This window comes from Ailuropoda melanoleuca, chromosome 13 (assembly GCF_002007445.2).
Source record: "Ailuropoda melanoleuca isolate Jingjing chromosome 13, ASM200744v2, whole genome shotgun sequence".
Lineage (NCBI taxonomy): Eukaryota > Metazoa > Chordata > Mammalia > Carnivora > Ursidae > Ailuropoda > Ailuropoda melanoleuca.
In genome coordinates this window covers 4,661,063-4,685,666 of record NC_048230.1, presented here as the reverse complement: position 1 = coordinate 4,685,666, position 24,604 = coordinate 4,661,063, and the positions used below count along the sequence as shown (strand labels likewise).

The 24,604-nt window shown below is 42.5% G+C and overlaps 1 protein-coding gene across 5 annotated transcripts in view; it reads right to left on the bottom strand.

Moving 5' to 3' along the window:
• Positions 1 to 24,604, bottom strand: part of FAM222B (family with sequence similarity 222 member B) — a 75,184-nt gene that overhangs the window by 10,246 nt on the left and 40,334 nt on the right. For 4 of the 5 annotated variants that reach the window (XM_034641834.1, XM_034641833.1, XM_034641832.1 and 1 more), the window contains one exon: positions 1,370 to 1,491. In XM_034641834.1, coding sequence (XP_034497725.1) covers positions 1,370 to 1,451 — 82 coding nt within the window. In that variant the 5' untranslated portion in view covers positions 1,452 to 1,491. Of the gene's footprint in view, positions 1 to 1,369; positions 1,497 to 24,604 lie in introns of those variants that run through there. The other variant, XM_034641835.1, reaches the window with a different exon arrangement.

Below are 24,604 nucleotides of genomic sequence, written 5' to 3'. Positions count from 1 at the left end.
GAAAAGCTGGTACAGCATAGCATAGTTTGCCTACTGGGTCAGGCAGCTGCAGAAGGAAGACTGTTACTTTCAGCTTTGTCATTACGTGAGTTGGATTCGCTGGCCAAATTCCAGAACTAGCCAGGCTCTGAGTCTTACTCTCTTTCAAAGAAAGGAAGTCAAGAAGCTAGACCCTTTTTAACTTCTGAAGATGGTCTCACATAGCAGGGGTCAGCAAACTACAGCCTGTGGGACCAATATGCAGCTGCTGTGTTTTTGTAAAAAGTTGTATCAGAACACAGCCACACCCGTTCCTTTACATGCAGTCTACAGCTGCCTCTGCCCTCCAACAGCAGCTCTGAATAGATCCAACAGGAACCATATGACCCACAAAACCCGAAATATTTGTTATCTGGCCCTTTACAGAAAAAGTTTACCAGGTTCTGTCATAAAGGATTCGGGTAAGGTGCTGAAGCACCTTTTCTATTAAAGAGTAAGCCTAGATGCCTCATTGATTTTCCCTTCTGCTATGAAAGGAAGGTCTATCTCAAATTTAGGGCAATATTTATACTTGAAGACACTGTACATGGTAATGAGATAGAAACAGAATCTTTTCCTTGTACATCATTGTAGTGGAGGGACAGAAGCCAGGAATCTGGGGCTCCTGGCTGCTCAGTCAGTAGAGCATATGACTCTTGATCTCGGGGTCATGAGTTCAAGCCCCACGGTGGGCATAGAGCTTCCTTAAAAAAAGAAAAGAAAAAAGGAAAAGAAAAAAAAGATAGGAATCTAATAGTTCTCAAAAGTTCAATCTTGTGGGCAAGTTTATTAGCAGGAATATACCCAGAGAGACTGAGAAAGCTAGCTCCCTACCCCTTCTGGGGTGAAATCTTCTTTACTTGTGAACTGAGGTAACTGGTTTGGCAGAGAGCAAAGCCAAAGGGAATGGTTTCCATGGTAGAGAATGCTCAGACAGTCCAAAACGACAGAAAAAGGTAAATAGCTTGTTTCGGAGATACAGTAAGTAATCAAGAGTGTGAGTTTTCATTCGATTCCTCAGGGAGGTTCAAAGTGGAACACCTTTTTGAAGGGTGACATACATACTCTGTAAAACTCCTTATAGCTTTGTTGCTCAACAGATAGCTATCAGCAACGGTGACAATTCAGATGATATACACTGAGGAATTCTAGTATTTAAGAAGATCTCTCTCATCAGAAAAGTGTCCACATTGCTGACAAGCTTGCCAGCTGCTTTCCTGCTCTCTGTGCTGAAGAGTATCTCGGAGGTACCAAAGTTCACGGTCAACATACCCCTGACATGCCTCTGTGATTACCCAAATGTAGGGACAAAATAAGGGTCACATCCTTCCCTGGGATCCAGATTACTTACATTTCTGAAGTCCAGTGTTCATCTGCGTGTGAGAAAGAAGCTGAAAGGACAGGTCACCTGGCCCTGGTAGACAGGCTAGCATGGCAGACTGGCATCAACACAACATGGGGCAGTCACTCACACTGCAATGAACGAAAAAACAAGGTCATAGAATACAAGGCAATTCACTCAAGGAAGATACCAGGGACATCGGATATGCGCAGCAGAGGCCCAAGTTTAGAGAGATAATACGCAATTTAATTAGCAGCACGTTGGTTGAAAATACATCTATGTCGTTATCTGCGGCAACAATTTGCTCCCAACTATTACTGAGGCAAAACGATGTTTCAGTCAGCACAGACGCATGAGTGGGGAGAAATAAAAACTGGAAATACTATCCAAACAAATAACTGGAAAATAAGGTGCATCTTTAAAGTCTTTTATGTTCACCAGCTGTGGATGCACTTCTGGCACGTGCATTTCCTGTAGATGGCCTCTCCCTACTACTTTTGGGCAGGCCCACGGGATCGCCAGAGACACGGCATGCTAGCTCTTGTCTGAGACCCGGCTAAGGCAACAGCAGAAAGGCTAGGGCGGATTCTAACTGAAACAAAGGGAAAAATGATTTCTCCCCGAAAATAGAACAGGGTTCCTTAAGAGAACTGGCCTTCATAGGTCCCGGCTCAGTCTATTTACAGACCTGACTGGGGCGGGGGAAGTCAGACGTCTTCAGAAGCAGTGCAGTACCTGAGCTGTAAGCACCCAAAGTCTAACCTGCAATGACAGTAACCTGAGCTCACTTTTAGAAGGAAGAAGGGGAAAAACATCCTAGGAGACACAATAACTACTGCTAAAGCAAATTCTGTTTGTAAGTTTCTGGGGATTTACTTTTCCTATTGCAATCACACAATTAGACCCCCTGGCCTCCAGGAAAAAAAAAAATTGCATTTTTCCCAGGATAAATCAAGGAGGTTGTAGGCTGCTAGCAGCCCTCTCTAGGCAATTATGTCAAGATGGCACGGTCTCCTCAGTAATGTCTACCAACAAGACCTGCCCAAGAAAGCAGACCTGATGTGGCCTTCTCTAGGGAATAAGCTCCCTGTGTACCAAGGACCAAGCTTTTCTCAAGCAAGCATATTGTACTAAAATACATGGAATTCCTTTTCCATACTGCAAAACCCAGAAATCCAGGTGGCATGTTAAGGCTTTAATCCCAACAGAAGACAAGTGGGGAAAGAGCTCAAGTGTTAAATAAAGACCACAAATCCTCTTTGTCTCTCTTTGGGGGCCCTCTCAGGTATGTGAAACTACCTTGTCACGATGAGTATCAGTGAGCTCCAGCTTGCGAGGCCAGGTAGCTGAAAAGATACTTTGTAAAAAGAGGCTGCTCAAACTGTGTCTAAGATAGCAACTGCAGAAAGAACTGAAGATCGAATGCCTCAATGAGAATCGAGCTGCCCCAGAGTTCTGGCACAGATTACGCCTTTTCAGGTCTCCAGGGGGTGGGATAACAGAATGTACACAGTGAGCCAACTGCAGTGCCGCAAGAAATAAAAAGCCTTCTGTTGGGGTCGAATGACTGAGGTACTGCTTACAATCCCTTTCCTTGTGAAGTCTGTTCTTTATTTAATAACCTCTCCCCTATGGTCCTAATATAGGAGAGGGCAAAATCCAAGGAAAGGAAGGGAATTAGCGAATACTGGAGCTTGATATTGTGAAATGGGCTGTATGAGGGGCATTAGTGGGGTTTTCTTAATTAGGTCTCCCAACCTTTCTTGGAGATAGGTAATAATTTCCCTTGCCATCTCCTCATCTCTAGCCTGGATCACTACAGTAGCCTTCTAAATGGTTCCTCTGTTTCACCCTTGCCCCTATCACCCAGTCTACTTTCCACACAGCAGCCAGAGTAATTTACTTTTTTAATTAGAAATCATATCAGCTCAAAAATCTCCAACGACTCCCCATCTCACTTCAAATACAATAATAGTCTGACAGGTCCACGAGGCCTACCACGATGTTACTACTACTTCTCTGATCTCATCTTCTAACTCCACTGCCCCTTCTTGCTGATTCTACTTTCAGCCACAGTGGTCTCCTTGCAGACCCTCCAATCAGCCAAGTACACTTCGCCTCCTTGCCTTGTCCTTTATCCGGATAGCAGAGATGCTGTGATGATGGAGGTTCAGAGAACACACTCACTAAGCTGTCTTGCAGATACACTCTTCCCCTGTACTTTTTGGAATGAACCAATCTATGCATGATCACTGCAATCTCTGATATACCTATTAAATCTTGATGCCTACAACCAGAAGGAGATGAGTGTGGGGGCTGTGGATCCTACAAGTTGACCATAACATACTGCCCCTCAAAACCGTAACTCTGGATTTCAATAAGAAGAGGAGACAATTAAACCAGATAAAACTGTGGCAAAGACACAGTAATGGATTTATTAATAGTGAACAGAGGAGCAAAAAGAATAGGTGAATTCTGTAAAGACTCCAGAAAGTCAGAGCGTCTGGCTGGCTCAGTCAGTGGAGCATGCAGCTCTTGATCTCAGGGTTGAGTTCAGGCCCCATGCTGGGTGTAGAGCTTACTGGGGAAAAAAAAAAAAAAAGATAAAAGATAAAAGAAAAAAAGAAGAGAAGAGAAGAAAGGAAAAAAGACTCCAGAAAGTCAATTTTTAGTTTGGACAGGAGAGGGTGAATGAGGAAGAAAGATACCAGAACTTGGGGCCATGATGACATCCCCAACAAGAACCACCCAGCAAGTTTAGAAAACTCATCACCTAGGCTGCTGTGAGTACAGCCTCCAATTTGTAACCCTTTCTTTAAGAGTTCAGGGATATGGGGCGCCTGGGTGGCTCAGTTGTTAAGCGTCTGCCTTCGGCTCAGGGCGTGATCCCGGCGTTCTGGGATCCTCTGCTGGGAGCCTGCTTCTTCCTCTCCCACTCCCCCTGCTTGTGTTCCCTTTCTCACTGGCTGTCTCTCTCTCTGTCAAATAAATAAAATAAAATCTTAAAAAAAAATAGCTCAGGGATCTATCTGCCATCCTTTCCCAAAGACTGCGCTTGGTACTTAAGGAAGAGTTCAAGCCCCTTAACCAGTTTCAACCAAAGCTAAGAATCAGATTCTGCGAGGGCAGGGAAGGCAGGGAATATGGCAAGGTCACAAGAGTTGTGATGAAACAGGAAGGCAGCATTCTAGAACCAGAACCCATTCTAGAAGCTGGGGTGCACAATATAAAGTACTCCTCTGGAGGCCTGGTAGCTAGCTAGGCACAGGCCTTTTATTTAAAAACTTCAAACCAGGGGCCCCTGGGTGGCTTGGTTGGTTAAGCATCCAACTCCAGATTTTGGCTGGGGTCATGATCTCAGGATCCTGGGATCCAGCCCCGTGTCAGGCTCAGTGCTAAGCAGGGAGTCTACTTGAGGATTCTCCCTCTCTCCCTCTGCCCCTCCCTCCACTCACACACTCTCTGTCTCTAAAAATAAATAAATAAATCTTAAACACACACACACACACACACACACACACAAAACTTCAAACCACCTACACATTCTGATTACCACCTGGCTTTTTCTAAAAAGCAAATTCCAATATAATTTTAACAGTTGTTACTTCCAGAAGCAAAAGTACGGCCAGAAATCAACACGAGCACTACCTTCCGAAGGGACCTCCAAATTCAAAGTCCTGACTTCTAAACAGAATCAAGTAGTCATCTAGAGCTCAGGCCAAGTGAGCTCTCAGCCAGCTTTCCTGCCGCCAGCTGGTCTGCTCCCGTTTAAACAGAGGGACTGTAATAACACAGTAAGCCCAGAATGAAGGTGTTCAAACTCTCCTGGGGCATTAGCACCAGTGTGAGCATTTACCAATACCTCCAATTAAGGAACAAAACCCTTGTGCCCACTGGGAAAATTCAAAAGTACTTCCATCTGCTCCCTAGACCCACCCTCCACCACCCCTGTCAGAAGACTGCTAGAGGTTATATTAGAGTTGTGATGTCACGCTCTGTTTCCCTGGGTGGCATCTGATAAAGGACTGTCTCTACCTTAGGACTATCTCTGTGCCTGTAAGAAAACCTCAGTCATGTTTGTGCTGCCTGACCCTGCTCATGCTTAAGAGGGAAGGTAGGGAAGGGAGAGGAGAGAAGATCAAGTGCCAGAGAAGGGATTTATTTTTACTCAGGGCTCTGGGGCAAGGTGAAGTGGTCTAGAACCATCACTTCCAGCCCAGTTTCACCACCCACAACCTACTGCCTCCCACTACACTTCTTTGCCAATTCTCTCTCCTCCTTTCCCTTCCCTGCCCGCAGCCCCCACCTTCAAAAAGAACACACTCTCAAAAAAAAGGCTGACTAGCCGACTTTCCGATTCATGCTGTGGTTCAAAAATTTTAATTTGTCATTTGTGGTCTTTAATTAAAAAACTGAAATTGACACCAGTGCATCTCTGTGACCACAGGTAAAGAAACGTTGTGCTCATTTGGCTTCACTTTATAAAGTACATCCAACAGTGAAAATCCTCAGACATGCCTCTTAAGAGAATATGATTAATACTGCAAAACTGCATTAAATTAAGAGTCCTCAGTATCTTTGATTAAAGCCTTCTCATCTGTGAGATAAAGGCTTATTTTAAAAGACCACTTTTTGATAACGGGGAAAAAATTTAACTTAATGCTCCCTGTTCCTTTACTCCTGGGGTCCAAGAAATTATGCTAAAACCTAAGGGAAACACCAAAATACTGCTCTGGGGAAAATAAACAGGGCAAATGACAGCAAAAATTATATGTTTACCCAATCAAATTCTGCAAAGTCAGTCACCTGTGTGGTCTGTTGCAATAAAACAATCTATTCAACAGGTAATTTTGTCAGTCCAGGTTTAACTGTGAACATCCAACTAAATTGAACTTTTCACTAATTACCCAACCTGAATAAAGTTCAGCCATTGCTCAAAGGCATCTTTCTTTTCTATCTTCAACCCACAAGGGGAGTTAAAATTCACTTGGAATTGTGACCTCACAACTCTAGGGAGGCAGAGAAAAGAACAAATGTTCACTCGGGGCTTACTTTTTTTTTAAGATTTTATTTATTTGTTTGAGAGAGAGAGCGCAAGAGCGAGACTGGGGGGGTGGAGGGAGAGGGAGCAGCAGACTCAATCCCAGCACCCTGGGATCATGACCTGAGCCGAAGGCAGAAGCTTAACCAACTGAGCCACCCAGGCATCCCAAGCTTGTCTTTTATTTTATCCTTCTAAGTTACAGAATCAGGAACACGATTATGACATAGGAGATAATGAATAAATATCACTGGCTCACATTCCTGAAGAAAATAGCATATACTTACATCTCAGGGTCCAGAAATTATCTGAATTTACATCCTTGAGACATGGAAAACACAAGTGCCAACAAGGGCCTGTGCCTGTGGATGGGGCAGGTACTTTCGCTCTGTGAGACGACAGAGGAGATTAAAAAAAATGCCTGGGCAACTCTTTCCAGTTCCAGCTGCCATAGCGAGAGGAGCTGCCGCCATGTCCACCCACCTGCAATGAATGTTCTTGCACAACTACTCCAGCTTCCCGATCAAAAGGAATAAGCAGGCATGCAGCACTGAACCCAATAACCTGAGGGCTCACAGCTTCTTCCACTACCACTTCCACCCGATTCACTACAAGGCTGTGGGTGTGCAGCTGACAGCCAAAGGCAAAGGTCAGCGGTGGTCATGAAACAGGGATCCAGGCAGCAAAAACCCTCCTACAAGGGACAACCACTAACAACAATACAGGCACGTGATCCGCAAGAACAAGTACAGCAATCTGCCCATGGCTGCCATTCAGAGAGTCAGTGCCGTCCTGTGCAGCCAGAAGCGTGTGATGGTGAAGAGGAAGCAGCCCGTCCCCAGCAAGAGCTCCTGAGCACCTGCCCCCCACCTCCAAAGCAATAAAGATGTCAACCACCAAAAAAAAGGGAAAAGAAGATCTGGGCACTTAAAGAAAAAAAAAAAAAAAGGCCCCAGGGCGCCTGGGTGGCTCAGTTGGTTAAGGTTAAACATCTACCTTCAGCTCAGGTCATGATCGCAGGGTCCAGGGATTGAGGCTCCCTGCTCAGCGGGGAGTCTGCTTTACCCTCTCCCTCTGCCCCTTCCCCTGCTCATGCTTTCTCTCTCTCAAATAAAATCTTTTTTTTTTTTTTTAAGATTTTATTTACTTATTTGACAGAGAGAGACAGCCAGCGAGAGAGGGAACACAAGCAGGGGGAGTGGGAGAGGAAGAAGCAGGCTTCCAGCAGAGGAGCCTGATGTGGGGGCTCGATCCCAGAATGCCGGGATCACGCCATAAGCTGAAGACAGGTGCCCTCAAACAAATAAAATCTTAAAAAAAAAAAAAAAGCCCCAGGTTCTACTTTTTATTTACACTGTATTGAAAAGTATCATTTGATTTCTGTACTTTAATCTCCATTAGGTAGAAATCAGTGTTCCTAAAAATGTGAAAATGCAGGCTGTGTTCGTTATAGGCAGCTAAATCAGAACCTGCAATTTTTCATCAGAGTATGTAATAAGGCTTGAGTTTCCAAAGGCCTATCAGGACTGGATCATTATAACTTAAGATGAACCATCTGAGAAAGAAAGACTGACCTTTGCATTTAACCTCATTCATAATCGCAAGCACAGCTGTCAGACTGGGTACAATTTTACTCATAAGTACCTGGGACTTTGCCCAGCAAGACAAGGAGCACAAGAAACCAGAAGAAACCGCTTCTTTAAGATAAGACACAAATATTGGATTTTTTTCCTTTTACAATTTTCTGTAGAAACTTGTTCTGAATCAAAAAGTTTCAAATGATTATTTAGATGAAATATAATTCAACAAATATGTTACAATTTGTGGCAATTTTTAATCTTCAAAGCTCTGAGTCCCACATGAGTCCAGGAAAAGCTACCCAGTGACAAAGAAGTACTTATCTCACACCCAAATGGGGAAACTGAGGCAACAGACCCAACCTATTTTTTAAAAAGGAAATCTGTTAAAAAGGTATCAAAGCTGGGTAAAATTTTAAATCTTAGGGTGTGTAAAAAGACCTTTAATAGGCCCTGACTGAGCACAAAACAAGGCAGACCATAGACGGTATTACATTTTGATAAAAATAGAAAAGGCAGTTCCCCAGTTAGCTTCTGTAACTTATACAGCCCACAGCTACAACACAGAAAAAGAATTTTAAGAATTTAGCAGGCTGTTAAAAAATTTGGGCAAGCGTATGTTTAGAGAACAGCTAAACAAGTTGCTCATTCATGCCCTTTCTCCTCCCCTCAACTGCACAAGGCACAACAGAGGCCAACTTCTCTAGTGACTCCCTCGCCTCAGAATCACCTCACCTGAGAGGAGGCCCTCTAACCCAGTCTAGAGTCTGACTTTGAAGTTTGAAGGGTGACAGAAATTGAAGAGGCTTAAGGGCAGTTACTTAGCTGTCCCCATCCTGGGTATACAACTCCAAGGTGTTATTCTTAAATAAGCTGTGGTGAGAGCATTTGCACCATGTGTGCCTATGTTTCTTGACCCTGGTATAGAGCTGTCTTTTTTTTCTGAGTCTAACGTGCCTCATCAAAGTTCACTGCTGCGTTCAGATTTCAAGAGACATTTATAGATCAGTATTTTTGCTATGTAATAAGTAAAACTGATTTACACTGCATAAGAGGGTAGTCTATCAAAACTGCAGAGAATACAGGGTGCCTGGGTGGCTCACTCAGTTAAGCGTCTGCCTTCAGCTCAGGTCATGGTCCCAGTGTCCTGGGATCGAGCCCTGAGTGGAGCCCGGTGTCAGTCTCCCTGCTCAGCAGGAAGCCTGCTTCTCCCTCTCCCACTGTGTCTCTCTCTGTCAAATAAATAAGTAAAATCTTAAAAAAAAAAAAAAGAAAAAAGAAAAAAAAACCCAGCAGAGAATAACTTAAAATTTTGAACAAGTGTTGAAGAGTTATGAATGGAAGCAGTGAAAGTGACAGGATCCACAGCAACATCTGAATCCATGTAAGGGAGTGAAGACATGGCTCCCACCAAAGTTGTATGGAGAACTATAAGCAACTACTAAATATATGAAGAAACAGTGCAACTATCTAATAATTGAAGAAATGTAAATTAAGTGGAATGAGATTTTTATTTTTTGCTTTAAAAATGACAAACATGGGGCACCTGGGTGGCCCAGTCGTTAAGCGTCTGCCTTCGGCTCAGGGCGTGATCTCAGAGTCCTGGGATCGAGCCCCACGTCAGGCTCCTCCACCGGGAGCCTGCTTCTTCCTCTCCCACTCCCCCTGCTTGTGTTCCCTCTCTCTCTGGTCTCTCTCTCTCTGTCAAATAAATAAATAAAAATCTTTAAAAAAAAAATGACAAATGTGTGGAAAAAATCTAAAACATACAGAGTCAAGGATATAGAGAAGAATCACTGAAGTGAGATGTTTATTTTATTTTTTAATTAACATATAATGTATTATTTGTTTCGGGGTACACGTCTGTGAATCATCAGTCTTACACAACACCCAGCATTCACCACAACACATACCCTCCCCAATGTCCATCACCCAGCGACCCCATCCCCCCATCCCCCTCCCATCCAACAAAACCTCAGCTTGTTTCCCTAAGATTAAGAGTCTAAAATGAGGGGTGCCTGGGTGGCGCAGTCGTTAAGCGTCTGCCTTCAGCTCAGGGCGTGATCCCGGTGTTGTGGGATTGAGCCCCACATCAGGCTCCTCCACTATGAGCCTGCTTCTTCCTCTCCCACTCCCCCTGCTGTGTTCCCTCTCTCCCTGGCTGTCTCTATCTCTGTTAAATAAATAAATAAAATCTTAAAAAAAAAAGTCTAAAGTGAGACGTTTATTTTTTTATTTTTATTTTTAAAGATTTTTATTTATTTGACAGAGAGAGACACAGTGAGAGAGGGACACAAGCAGAGGGAGTGGGAGAGGGAGAACCAGGCTTCCCGCTGAGGGGCTCAATCTCAGGACCCTGGGATCATGACCTGAGCCGAAGGCAGACGCTTAACAACTGAGCCACCCAGGCGTCCCAAAAGTGAGATGTTTAAATTGATAGATACATTCTTTCTGGAAATAAGCATGAACAGTTTTTGTTTGTTTTTTTAAGATTTTATTTGAGGGAGAGAGAAGGAGGGGAAGGGCAAAGGGAGAGAGAAGCAAGAGAGGGAACACAGCAGGGGAGTGGGAGAGGAAGAAGCAGGCTCCCAGTGGAGGAGCCCAATGTGGGGCTCGATCCCGGAATGCCGGGATCACGCCCTGAGCCGAAGGCAGAGGCTTAAGGACTGCGCTACCCAGGCGCCCCGGGAGAGAGAATCTTAAGCAGACTCTACGCTGAGCACGGAGTGTTATGAAGGACTTGATTCCATAACCCTGAGATCACAACCCGAAACCAAGAGTCAGATGCTCAACCAACTGCACAGCCCAGGCACCCAGGCACCCAGGCACCCCTGCATGAACGGTTTTTTAAATACTCATATTCTTCGACATAGTGACTGTACTTCTAAAATCTAATTTAAGGAACAATCAATGACAGATGCAAACAAAGATTTATATATGACTCTCTTCACTTCAGTGTTGCTCATAATTGTGTAAAAACTGGAAACAATCTAAATGTCCCAAAGCAAGGAAATGGTTATATATATTATGGGATATTCATCTAATAAAGTTAGATGAGCCTCTTAATTTTTAATTGTTAAAGAATATCTAAAAACAAAGGAAAATGCTTATAATATAAATGCTAGGTTAAAAAAGTACATACAACAGACAAATATGGTAAAATAATAATTTTGTTAAAATTTATACACACACACACAAATTATAGAGTCATTTGTATTTGACCATTAAATGCATTATAGCACTTTGTGGGGATAAATGCTCATTCCTGGACCATATAGTTTAGGATAACATTTTTTCTTTAAATATTTTATTTATTTATCTGTCAGAGAGAGAGTGCACAAGCAGGGGAAGCGGCAGGCAAAGGGAGAAGCAGACCCCCTGCTGAGCAGGGAGCCCAATGAGGAACTCGATCCCACAACCCTGGAATCATGACCTGAGCCGCAGGCAGATGCTTAACTGAGCCACCCACGTGTCCCAGCGATAACATTCTAATTAGCTTTCACTTATTCTTTTTCTTTTAAAGGTTTTTTTTTTTTTTAAGAGATTGACAGAGATAGAGACAGCCAGCGAGAGAGGGAACACAAGCAGGGGGAGTGGGAGAGGAAGAAGCAGGCTCATAGCGGAGGAGCCTGATGTGGGACTCCATCCCAGGACCCCGGGATCACGCCCTGGGCCAAAGGCAGACGCTGAACTGCTGTGCCACCCAGGCGCCCCAAAAGGTTTTATTTATTTATTTGACAGAGAGAAAGAAAGAGAGCCAGTGAGCATGACCAGGGAAGCAGCAGGCAGAGGGAGAAGCAGGCTCCCCGCTGAGCAAGGAGTCTGATGCGGGGTTCGATCCCAGGACCCTGGGATCATGACCTCAGCCAAGGGCAGACGCCTAACAACTGAGCTACCCAGGCACCCCTAGCTTTCATTTCTTTAACATAAAGCCAAGAGAGGCAAGGAAGTAACTTAGGAAAAAAGTGAGTGGCTAAGGCAAGTCATTTTCTGATATTTTTTTATAAGGGGAAATTCACATGCAGATAAATGTCAACCACAGTTCAGGGGCACCTGGGTGGCTCAGTCGTTAAGTGGCTGCCTTCGGCTCAGGGTCTGATCCTGGTGTTCTGGGATCGAGCCCCACATCAGGCTCCTCCGCTGGGAGCCTGCTTCTTCCTCTCCCACTCCCCGTTTGTGTTCCCTCTCTCGCTGGCTGTCTCTGTCAAATAAATAAATAAAATCTTAAAAAAAAAAAAAGTCAACCACAGTTCAAATCACCTTCAAGAAACCTGATTAACAAGTGGCACTATATCAAAGTAGTTAAGACAAGATTTTAGGTTTGAATCCCAGCTCTGTTGCTTACTTGCAGTGTGACCTTGGGAAAGACACTTCATCTGTAAAATGTACCTACTTTATGGGATTGCTGTAAGGATTCTTTTTTTTAAAAAAAGACTTTATTTATTTATTTGAAAGAAAGAGTGTGAGGGAGACAGAGAGAGCAGGGGCACAGGGAAAGGGAGAAGCAGACTCACCTACTGAGCAGGGAGCCCCGATTCGGGACTTGATCCCAGGACCCCAGGATCATGACCTGAGCCAAAGGCACCCAGGCGCCCCTTTGTGAGGATTAAATGAGTTTAATACATTCAAGTGCCTGGGGCACCTGGCTGGCTCTGTCCGTAGAGCATGAGACTCCTGATCTCAGAGTTGTGAGTTGGAGCTCCACGTTGGGCATGGAGCTTGCTTTAAATAAATAAATAAATGAATGAATGAATGAATGAATGAATGAATGAATAAACAAACAAACAAACAAATAAATAAATAAATAGAAAGAATAAATAATAAAAATCCATTCAAGTGCTTAACTGATATTGGTGCCTAAAATACAGTTAAATTTAAACGTTGGCTATTATCACTTTCCTAATCTACTACAATTCAGATCACTTTTTATTTTGCCAACGGAAACAAACTATCACCTCACATTTTATAGTTCTTCATATGTTGAAACATGTTTATACAAATGATTTCATTTGAAATTTAGAACAATCTCTTAATTGAGATGGAACAAGTATCATTCCCCTTCTATAAATTAGGAAACCCAGACTCAGAAAGATTTAAATTACCTGTCCAGTAATATGCAGCTGAAACAGTGGACCTCATATTAAATTCTCTATCTTAACTCCTAGGCTTGTGGCTCATTCCACTAGACAAGTATTTTCTAATCTGCAGACTGTGACCAGCCTATTAAAAAAAAGAACTGAATTACAAAAATTTCACAAAGTCAGAACTGCTTATTGTTTGATGATTCTCATTTCGATTATCTCATTTATATATATTTTACTGAGATGCAATCCCTATCGTGGACTTAGACAAAAACGTTTGAAAAACACTGCACTATACCACAGCTGTCCCTCAGGTCAATATTTATTGACCACCTATCATATCCCTCTTTTTACACTGTTAAGTACAACAAAACATACACTTCTAAGCCATGGTTTTGTTTTTTAAGTGTGAATGTAATTACTGACTTGCCTATGGATCTGGGGAATTGCTTGTCCCAGATCAGCACTCTGCACTGGAACTCCATTATCCTTTGGCTACCCTGACACTTTCCCATCAGCCCTCAGTGAAAATTCTTTCAAGCTGAACAATATAAAGCCAGCATCTATAACCAAGGTAAGAATGTACTGGGAAAGTGCCTACACAAAGACAAAACTTTATGTTCAACTTGTCAAACTTTTTTTTCAGGGAAAAACTGTTATCAATTTACACCGAGGAAACTATATCCAAAAATACAAGTAATGATTGAACACAGTTCTCTCTTTCTCAAACAGTCCCGGGACAGAAAAATCTACCCCTCCTATTCTCATGCTCTTCCCTGAACTCTAACTCTGAACCTACTCTCAGTTCACACCTTTTCTAAGTCAGTTTCCATTTGGACACTTGTACTATGACAGCTTTTGGAAGCTAGGCATCAAAGAGCCCACCCAGGTCTCTTGACAGGTGTTTTAAATTTGGGCGAGGGCAGAGGGAGGGTGGGCTTATACTTTCCATGCCACACATCTACTATATCCACTCTATATTCATTTGTTCTATTACTTTCTCAGAACTTGTTCTCTGAATACAATGCCTTGAGTTTATGTGCCTTACATATCTAGTGAAGTTGCAGAAAGGCTAATGAGTTCAGTGCAGATGGGGAATGAAGTTTTACTTACATTAGTGTTAATACATTGCCCTTTACTCTTTCCTCTAGTCTGCTGCCTTCCAGGGCTAGTTTGGCAGTAGGCAGATTTTAAGGTTAAGAGGACAAAGCATAATTGCTATTTTAATATATTCTGTTCATTTAGGCCCTCCCTTCTCCTCTGCCAGCAGGAGGAGAGGACCATGAGGAATCCTGATGTGTAACAACTTGGCATGAGGGCCTCTGCAGCCTTAGCAAAAATCCCAAAATCTGACCTTGCCGTTTCACTGAGATTCACTATAACCTGAAGCTCTATGGCTCATACCACACATATCCAAGGAATTACCAGGTTTCTGAAGCTAAAGGGTCTCTGAAAGCGGCACAGGCTGCTAAACCTCAAAACCACCAAGGAACTGAAAACCCACCAAGGAAGAGAAGCACCCCCTCCTTCTATACCCTACACATCATTGCAACTAGCTAATTAAATTTGGGATATTGGTTCAATCCACAGGAAGAAGAAAGAACAGACAGTCCCTGCTGGAAGAGTACTTCTATAGCTAAACACCCACTGAAATAAAATTCTGAACTGAGCTTCAGGAGGCTTCCTCATTTCAGGAACTGCCTTGTAAAACAAAACAAAAACTAAAAAAGTAGTCCTTTAAACCTCTCAAAGACTTAAAGTACACAACTCATTCACTGATCAAGACAATTCTTTTGCTCCTTTCTGTAGCCCTGAAAAACTCCATAATCATTCAGCACTGTTTTTTTTTAACCAGTGTGTGACTGGTTCTAACTGGTCAACTCTGTGTCTTATACCACATATTAAGCCCCACCCAAACGAAGAATTTAACTCAAGATTACTTCAGCACTGAATGAATTGGAAAAATATATATATAAAAATACATGTTTTATCCTACAGATGTCCAAAAGATGTGCCTTCCTTTACCTCAAAGACTCCTCAAAGAAATGACTAACCCTACCCAAATTAACATCTTCTGGACAGCAGCAGAAAACAAAAGTTTGTAACTCTTCTATTTCTGGTACACTGCCTCCTTCACTCAGTATGCCCATTCACTGTCCTAAATTCTCCTCTGTAAACTACGCTTCCCAGGGCCTCCCTCACCAACTGAGCCTTCAGCCGGTTCCCTCTGTTAAATCACTTCAACTAGATTGGAAATAGAAGGTACCCAAACAGAGTGAGGATGGCAGCCACAGAGCGGTGGGGGGCCTGTTATGGGGAGCCAGAACCCAAGTGGTATGAGAGCATCCCCGGAGGGAAGCAGTGACGACTCCACCATCCAATAGCAATGACCCCCAATAAGGTCCAAACAGATCTTGATTTTTAGACACCTGATTTCCAAATTTGTCTACTAACAGGAACAAAGGCTCTTTGGAGAAATGGCTCGGGCAGAGAAATGAGTCTGGAACACCTTACTGTGCAGGAAAGGAAGTGTTCAAAGATTAATGGTGACATGTCAAAGAAAAGAGAAGCTATGGAATGCTCAGATGGTGAGAGAAACCCTCGAAAGAGAAGTTTACACAGTAGAAATTGGAAAGAACAATGAATGGGTACATGAGTGAAGGAGGTATGTCTAGCAACAGAAGAGTTAAAAACTTGTTTTCTACCACTATTCAGAAGATGTTAATTTGGGTAGTATCAGCCAATCCTCTGAAATAAAAGGACAGCAAATCATTTAGTCGTCTTTAGGATTAAATATACAGGTATATAATTTTTTCCCTGATATACTGACAAATTCTGGGATAATTCAAACCTCGAAACAAATAACGATGGGGAGACTCGGTTGCTCAGTCAGTTAAGCATCTGACTTTTTTTTTTTTTTAAGATTTTATTTTTATTTATGTGACAGAGAGACAGCGAGCGAGAGAGGGAACACAGCAGGGGAGTGGGAGAGGAAGAAGCAGGCTCCCAGTGGAGGAGCCCAATGTGCGACTCGATCTGGAACACCGGGATCACGCCCTGAGCCAAAGGCAGACGTTTAGCGACTGTGCTACCCAGGCTCTCCAAGCATCTGACTCTTGATTTTAGCTCAGGTCATGATCTCAGGGTTGTGGGATCAAGCCCCACATCGGGCTCCGCGCTCAGTGAGGAGTCAGCTTGTCCCTCTCCCTCTGCTCCTCCCCCTGCTCATGCTCTCTCTCTCTCTGAAATAAATAAAATCCTTAAAAAAAAATAAACAAGCAAATGATGATAACAGATTATAGTCTATTGAGTAAAACAGAAAATCCATAATGTATAAAGAGGTTGAATCACGGGGCACCTGGGTGGCTCAGTCGGTTAAGCATCTGCCTTCGGCTCGGGTCATGAATCCCAGGAGCCCCACTTCAGGCTCCCTGCTCAGTGGGGAGCCTGCTTCTCCCTCTGCTCCTCTCCCCCGCTTATGCTTTCTCTTTAATAAATAAAAATCTTAAAAAAAAAAAGTTGACTCACTATTGTTATATACCCGAAACTAATTTAACATTGTGTGTCAACTATACTCAAATTAGAAAAAAAATTTTAATAGAAAATCTTGAGTCCATATTAATGTAAATATATAAACTAATAAATTGAAAAGGTGGAGAAGAACAAGATATTTGCATACTTTCAAAGTATCTCCCTCCAGGGGCATCTGGCTGGCTTAGCTGGTGGAGCATGGGACTCCTGATCTCAGGGTCATAAGTTCAAGCCCTATACTGGGCGTGGAGCCTACTTTAAAAAAAAAAAAAAGGTATCTCCTTCCAAAATACTTACTAATTAAAAAGGGAAAAAGAGTAACTTTACACTAGAAATGCCTAGCAGGTACCATGCTAATCAAGTGATTGAACATTACCAGAAAGAGGACACGCACTTCTTAAAATTAGGCAATGAAGAACACAGCATCACTCTTATAATATTCCCGCTGAAGATATATAACCTAAATTAAACACAAGGAACCATCAGACAATCCTAAATTGAGGGACTTTCTACAAAATAATTGTCAGTAGCATTAAGGTCATGAAAGTCAAAGGCCTGAAGAACTGTTCCAGATTGAAGGAAACCAAGAATACATAACAAATAAATGCAATGCATGGGGCGCCTGGCTAAACTGGTAGAGCATGTGACTCCAGATCTCAGGGTTGTGAGTTCAAGCCCCACATTGGGAGTAGAGTTTACTTAAACAAAAAAACAGTAACAAAAAACAATTTAAATAAATAAATGCAATGTGTGATTCTGAACTGGATCCTTACTGCAATGAGGACATTACTGGTACAAATAGCAACATCTGAGACGGGTCTGAGAATTATATGATAGCAATGTATCAACGTTTAGCCTCCTGATTTTTATGGTTGTATTGCGGTAACGCTGATGCATGTCCTTGTTTGTAAAAGATAAACACTAAAGTATTCTGAGATGATGAAGCAATCAGGTCAAATGATTTAAGGAAGAAAAATATTCATTGTACTGTACTGGCAACTTTTCTGTAATTTTGAGATTGTTTCCAGGCATTTTATTTTATTATTATTTTTTTAAAAGATTTTGTTTATTTAACAGAGAGACAGCCAGCGAGAGAGGGAACACAAGCAGGGGGAGTGGGAGAGGAAGAAGCAGTCTCCCAGCAGAGGAGCCTGATGTGGGGCTCGATCCCAGAACGCCAGGATCACGCCCTGAGCCGAAGGCAGATGCTTAATGACTGAGCCACCCAGGCGCCCCACCAGGCATTTTATTTTATTTCATTTTTAAAGATTTTACTTATTTATTTGAGAAAGAGAGAGACCACAAGCAGTGGGGAGGGCCAGAGGGAGAGGGAGAAGCAGCCTCCCTGCAGAGCAGGGAGTCCGATGTGGGGCTCAATCCCAGGACCCTGAGATCATGACCTGAGCTGAAGGCAGACGCTTAACTGACTGAGCCACCCAGGCGCCCCTGGACATTTTATTTTAAAAAACAAAACAAAAATACACAGAAAAGGAAACTCATGCTCCTTTTTTCCTTTCCAAATCTCCTAGACATTCCATCTGTATCTGCTCTCCCTACATCTTCAATAAACTCTGCTTTCATTTCCAAAAAATAACAAAAATTAAAAAATAAAAAAGGCAGCAGTGTTGAAGTCTGCAAAGGGGGTGGGGGCTGGAGATCATGAAGAGGCGTTGGAAAGAATGGTCTGTTGGTAACCATTATTATTTCATCTTAATGCAGGTAACTTGCCTCTACATTGGTGAGTGCTGACATTCGGGGTTCTTGCTATCTGGAATAGGTCTCCTGTATCTTTCTGCCTCATCAACTTCTAATTTCTTTTCAACACTTAACCTCAATAACATTTTCTCTGGTGCCTATACTTCAAATTCTCTCCCAACCTCCACTCTTTTCTGGCAATACTTCCACTGTGTTGCATTCAATGCAATCCTCTTAGTTAAAGATGGAGAATTTTACTTTTGGAATGCTTCCAAAAGAAATGTCTACCTTGAAGGGGCCCTATTAATAACCCTCCTTTTTCAGGCCTGACATTCACTAGCATTTCCATCAAGTTCATGTTCATGTTTCAATAAGAGTTTTGCAAGGCCTTTCCTTCTAAGCACACATCCACACATACTGAACCTCATCAGAAGTGAAATCCTTGTTGTATCTTCCAGAGTGGAACAGAGTTTTGACACCCTTTCCTCCCACTATACAAAAAGTTTCAAATGACATCATAAACTTTATCTCCAGACTTCCTGAAAAGTCCCCACTATAACTAGCTTCTCCACTTTCACACCAATAGCAGCTGGCAGGCAGAGTCTCAGTTATTCTACAGCAGAAAGGTTTTCAGTAACAATCAATGAAAAGCTCTGAAGTTGTGCAAGGATGATGTTTATCAATCACCCTTTCCTCTTCTTTCCTTTTTACTGTCATCAGGGAAGCTTTGAAGGAGAAACAACTGTATTATGGCTCTTCTCCAAGCAGCCATGAACTTTCTTCCTTTACTTCACACATACACTAAGAAAAGCAAGCTCTTAAAATGCATTGCCATACTCCTTGGGCACTTATGCTCAACAAAATTTTTATGCAGCCACATCCATGAAGTATCTAAGGAGACTGATGAGCCCTTGAGAAGAAAGCCTAGCAACAAAGGACACTAAGGTGAGCAAGGACATCCGAAATGAAAGAAACCTGAAGATCTAGGAACAGTCCAGTCCCAGTTTGGAATCGACTTTAGTCTTTTGCATGTTAAGGAGGTAAGATTTTCCTTATAAGACCATTTACTTTTCAGGGTTACCATCAAACAGTAATGAAGGGAAAGTTTAAAAAAAATAGCAAAGAGACCTTGTCATCTTCAGAGAAAGACAAACTATTCCTTCTGTCTCTCTCTCTCCACCCAGCAAGGATGTTTCCAAAGGTATTATGCAACTTTTTATTAAAATAACAGCTAAAATAAAAAAAAAAATTTAGGGAGGCATCTTTGAGCTCACTGAGTAGACATCAAGAGCAAAGCTCACCCTCCCAAGTAGAAAAAATTTATGGACAAGAAATTATCACTGAAATTAAATGGTGGCAGACATATCCAAGGAATATTACAAGAGTTCAATCCCTTTATGAATCTTGTGATAGATGAATGTACAGAGATGGCAACTAGTGAGCAACAGAACAATACGGGAATGGTGGTAACTGGAGGAAATAATACCAGGAAATAATACCATCAAGTTAGAAGACTTGGAACAAGCATAAATAACGGGTGTGTTAGGGGCGCCTGGGTGGCTCAGTCATTTGAGAGGCTGCCTTCGGCTTGGGTCATGATCCCAGCGTCCTGGGACTGAGCCCTGCATTGGGCTCCTTTCCCAGCAGGGAGCCTGCTTCTTTCTCACCCTCTGCTTGCCACTCCGCCTGCTTGTGCTCTGTCAAGTGAATAAATAAAATCTTTAAAAAACAAACAAACAAACAAACAAAACCAACGGGTGTGTTCACCAGAAGAAATCAGCTGCTTCCACATGTCCCCTCCTCTCCATAGCACCTGTTTTACTACAATACAAAAATCAAGTCTTGTGCATTTTCATATTGGACTATTTTGTTAAATAAACTTTTGTAATAGTAAAAAAAAATTTTTTTTTAAAAACATACTAAAATTCCTATATGCTAACGAAATGTGTCCTTAGTGGGCTACTGATTTTAAAAGTACATCAAGCAGGGGTGCCTGGGTGCCTCAGTCAGTTATGCATCTGACTCTGGCTCAGGTCATGATCTCACGGTCCTGGGATTGAGCCCCATGTCCTGCTCCCCACTCAGTGGGGAGTCTGCTTATCTCTCTGCCCCTTCCCCTGCTCATGCTCTCTCTCTCTCAAATAAATAAGTAAATAAATAAGTAAATGCCCCAAATAAGGGCACCTGGGTGGCTCAGCAGGTTAAGCAGCCGACTCTGAATTTCGGCTCAGGCCATGATCTTGGGGTCGTGGGACTGAACCCCGAGTAAGGCTCTACACTCAGCACAGGGTCTGCTTGAGATTCTCTCTCTCCCTTTCCCATTGCCCCTCCTCCCACTTGTGCACGCCTCTCTCTCTCAAATAAATAAATCTTTTTTTTTTTTTAAAGATCTTATTTATTTATTTGACACAGAGAGAGAAACAGCCAGTGAGCAAAGGAACACAAGCAGGGGGAGTGGGAGAGGAAGAAGCAGGCTCCCAGCAGAGGAGCCTGATGTGGGGCTCAATCCCAGGACTCTGGGATCACGCCCTGAGCCGAAGGCAGACGCTGAATGACTGAGCCACCCAGGCGCCCCTCAAATAAATAAAACTTAGAAAAAAATCTATAAAAGTGCCCCGAACAAAACTTTACTTTTGCACTTCAAAGAGAATTTCACATGCAAGCAGAAGACTAGACTGCACCTTGCCAATTACTATAACCTTACAATAAGCACATATTGCTGTGAATGACATTGAGTTCCACCTCAGTCTATTCTCTTACAATAAGCAGCAATGAACTCAAGGGTATGATCTCAGAATATAAAATGCCATTAAGGCTGCTCCTAATAGATTCTTCTAAAATATGCCTACACAGCTCTTCGAAAGAAGGACAATACGTTTTAATTGTGAGATGAATTTTTACAATGCTTTGATCTCCTGCCTAAAAGAAGTCTGGAAAAAGAAATAACTACAGTGGAGGGAGGGAGTAAAATGTGTCATCCTGGTTATTAAAATCCATCAAGTTCATACTTCAGCCTTGGGATAACTGCAGCCAAAAAACTGACTTGCAAGTAATTATCACCACTATCTGCAATAAAAGTTAATTGGACATAATTGAACTAACGCCCTAATCGGAGGGAAGCTGCAACTGGCAAACAGCCCACTCCTCCTGCTTCTTCAATCTGCAAATGAAACTGCTAATGATAATTTGTGGACAAACGAGAAATTGCTCTCATGGTTTCCCCACTGCAAATCACTCAGCAATTCCAGCTAATGCCCAGCATGTTGAGGCAGGAGAAAAATCATTAACCAGTGCTTCCTTTGATAAAGATGAATTTTAACAATAACCAAGTCCATTAAGGCTGAGAGTTGCTGAGAACTGGTAAATTTCCCCTAAGCACCCTAAGTGAGGCACTGTGGCCTGAGCTCTACACCCAAGTACTATGCACTCGACGTGACACTGACGTGCAGCACTGAGAAGAGGCTTATACAAGGCCAGGAGCTGCTATTACACTAGTAAGCTACCTTCTTGTAAGAGAATCCTGTGTAATCTCATTTTTTTAGACAGGCGAATGGCAATGCTGATCTGCTTCAATGCACTTCTGAATAGACTTTGGAGCTGATAGATTCCTGCTCCCCTGACTCATTTGCCTTCAATTCTGGCTAAGAGCTGCACCCTTTCCCCTGGAATTCAGTACCAGACTCTCTGCTCTTCAACTGCGTGACAGCCCAAGACTAAGACTCCCCTAAGGGTACTGTGGAGTCTCAGGAAACCATTCTGTTTTATAGAAAGGGGAAAACTGTGGTCTTTATATCAAAAGTGACTTATAAAGTGGATGACCCTGCTGAGGAGACAGAAAGTAAAAGAGAAAATCAGGTACAAAGTGCTCACCTCTGCTTCTTTTTTCTCTGTTTTTTTTTTTTTTTTTTTTTTTAATTTTTAAGTAATCTCTACACCCAACATGGGGCTCAAACTCACAACCCGGAGATCGAGAGCCGCATGTTCTACCAACTCAACAGCCAGGTGCCTCTTATCTGCTTATTTTTCTTATTTTATTTGGGCTCTATTCTGGCAAGGAGGTGGCTAGAAATTAATCTAATCAGAACCTTTCCCAAAGCAGCAGCTGGACAACGTGTTCATTTGGTACATTTTTCGTTAAAAGTTATTTTGGAAGGTTGCAGTTTACTTCCTGCAGTCATTAAAATACACTTTCTGATGGAAATAGAGGAAAGCCTAGGAATAGCTCAGCCAAGATGTAATAAACAGAGAGGGATCTAGAAACTGCCTATGTATAGTAAATGGAAAAAGAGTTTAACCTGAAAAAGAGAACACTTAGTAGGAACATCCTTCATTCATTCACTCCCTGAGCCACTGTGATGCAGCAGGCACTGTGGTAGTACTATGCACTGGGAATACAAATACGGCAGACAAAATCCCTGGTGAGAAACGTGATTACTGTGGTGAACATTTCACAGTAATATGCAATATCAAATCATTATGTTGTACACCTTAAACTGATACAATGCTATAAGTCAATTATACTTCAATAAGAAAAAAAAAAGTGGGGCACTGGGTGGCTCAGATGATTAAGCGTCTGCCTTTGGCTCAGGTCATGATCCCAGGGTCCTGGAACCAAGCCCCGCATAAGGCTCCCTGCTCAGTGGGGAGCCTGTCTCTCCCTCTCCTTCCACTGCTCCCCCTGCTTGGGCTCTCTTGCTCTCTCTGACAAATAAATAAATAAAATCTTTAAAAAAAAAAAAGTGGATAGGGGGCGCCTGGGTGGCACAGTGGTTAAGCGTCTGCCTTCGGCTCAGGGTGTGATCCCGGAGTCCTGGGATCGAGCCCCACATCAGGCTCCTCTGCTATGAGCCTGCTTCTTCCTCTCCCACTCCCCCTGCTTGTGTTCCCTCTCTCGCTGGCTGTCTCTATCTCTGTCAAATAAATAAATAAAATCTTTAAAAAAAAAAAAAGTGGATAAAGTTGTCTGAAAATCAAAATAACGAAACAGATACTTCCAAGGAATGGTGAGAAAGAAGGGAGAACAACAATATGGGCCACTGAAAGCCAAGCAAGAATTTACCAGACTTAGAAGGTCTGGTGCCTAAGCTACTCTAGGCAGAGAAAACTAGCACAATGAAAAGGCATGCACAACTATGCTAGAAAACGAGCATAACTAAATGCATGTCTGGGAAACCACAAATGGTACGGTATGAAGAGCTGGGTGCTGGATGTATGTGCCAAATTATGAAGAGCATTATATTTCATACTAGGGGGACAGAACAGCAGATTATGAATAAAGCCGGGTTGGGGCACCTGGGTCGCAAAATTGGTTAAGCGGCCAACTCTTGGTTTGGGCTCAGGTCAAGTGATCTAAGGGTCCTGGGACTGAACCCTGCGTTGGGCTTCATGCTCATGAGGCGTGGAGTCTGCTTGAGATTCTTTCTCTTTCTCTCTCTCTCCCTCTCCCACTTGTGCTGGCTCTTGCTCTCTAAAATAAATAAAATCTTAAAAAAAGAACAAAGCTGAGTTGGAGTCACAGCTCAATATTCTTACCATTAAAGCAGTATAAAAGTAGTCGACAGCTTACAGAATAACTGTGATGATTAAATAAGATATTCATAAAGCGCTTAGTACAGTGTCTATGCTCAACGACGGTAGTTATAACTATTATGGGCTAATGTCAGACTTTATCTGAAGCCATGGGGAGATAGGGATAGGTTTCAAGGAGAGTAACATGATGAGATGTCTATTTTAAATCAATCTGCTGAAAATGTGAAAGACAAATAGGAGACAGCAGAAATCAGTTAAGTGGCTGCAGTGATTTCGAGGCAAGAGATGATAAGATCGTAAACAAGAGCGCCATGAGGGCCGTCACACAAAGGAGGGGCTAGATTAATTTCTGAGCTCAAAAATAGGTTCGTAAAGTCTGAAGAAAGGCAATTTTAGATGAACATAAACAACAATGAGCTTATTCAACAGTGGCGCAGTACTAGAAATGCTGAAGCAAAAGCTGTAACTACTCCTTAAGAATGATGGAAAAGAGGGGCGACTGGGTGGTTTAGTCGGTTAAGCATCTGCCCCTTGATTTCAGCTCAGGTATTGATCTCAGGGTCATTAAAAAAAAAAATGGCGGAAAATTTATTTTCAGGAACTAAGAATTTGAACTAGATGATCAATCATTAAACCAATTTCCAGATTCCATGACTCTAAATCACTAACAAAGGTGATTTTATACAGCCATTAGTGACTGCTTACTTTTGTACAAAGGTTCATAATTTTCAAAGTGCTTTCGCATGAATTCTCTCACTTGATTTTCTCAAATGCCCTATGAGATAGTTTA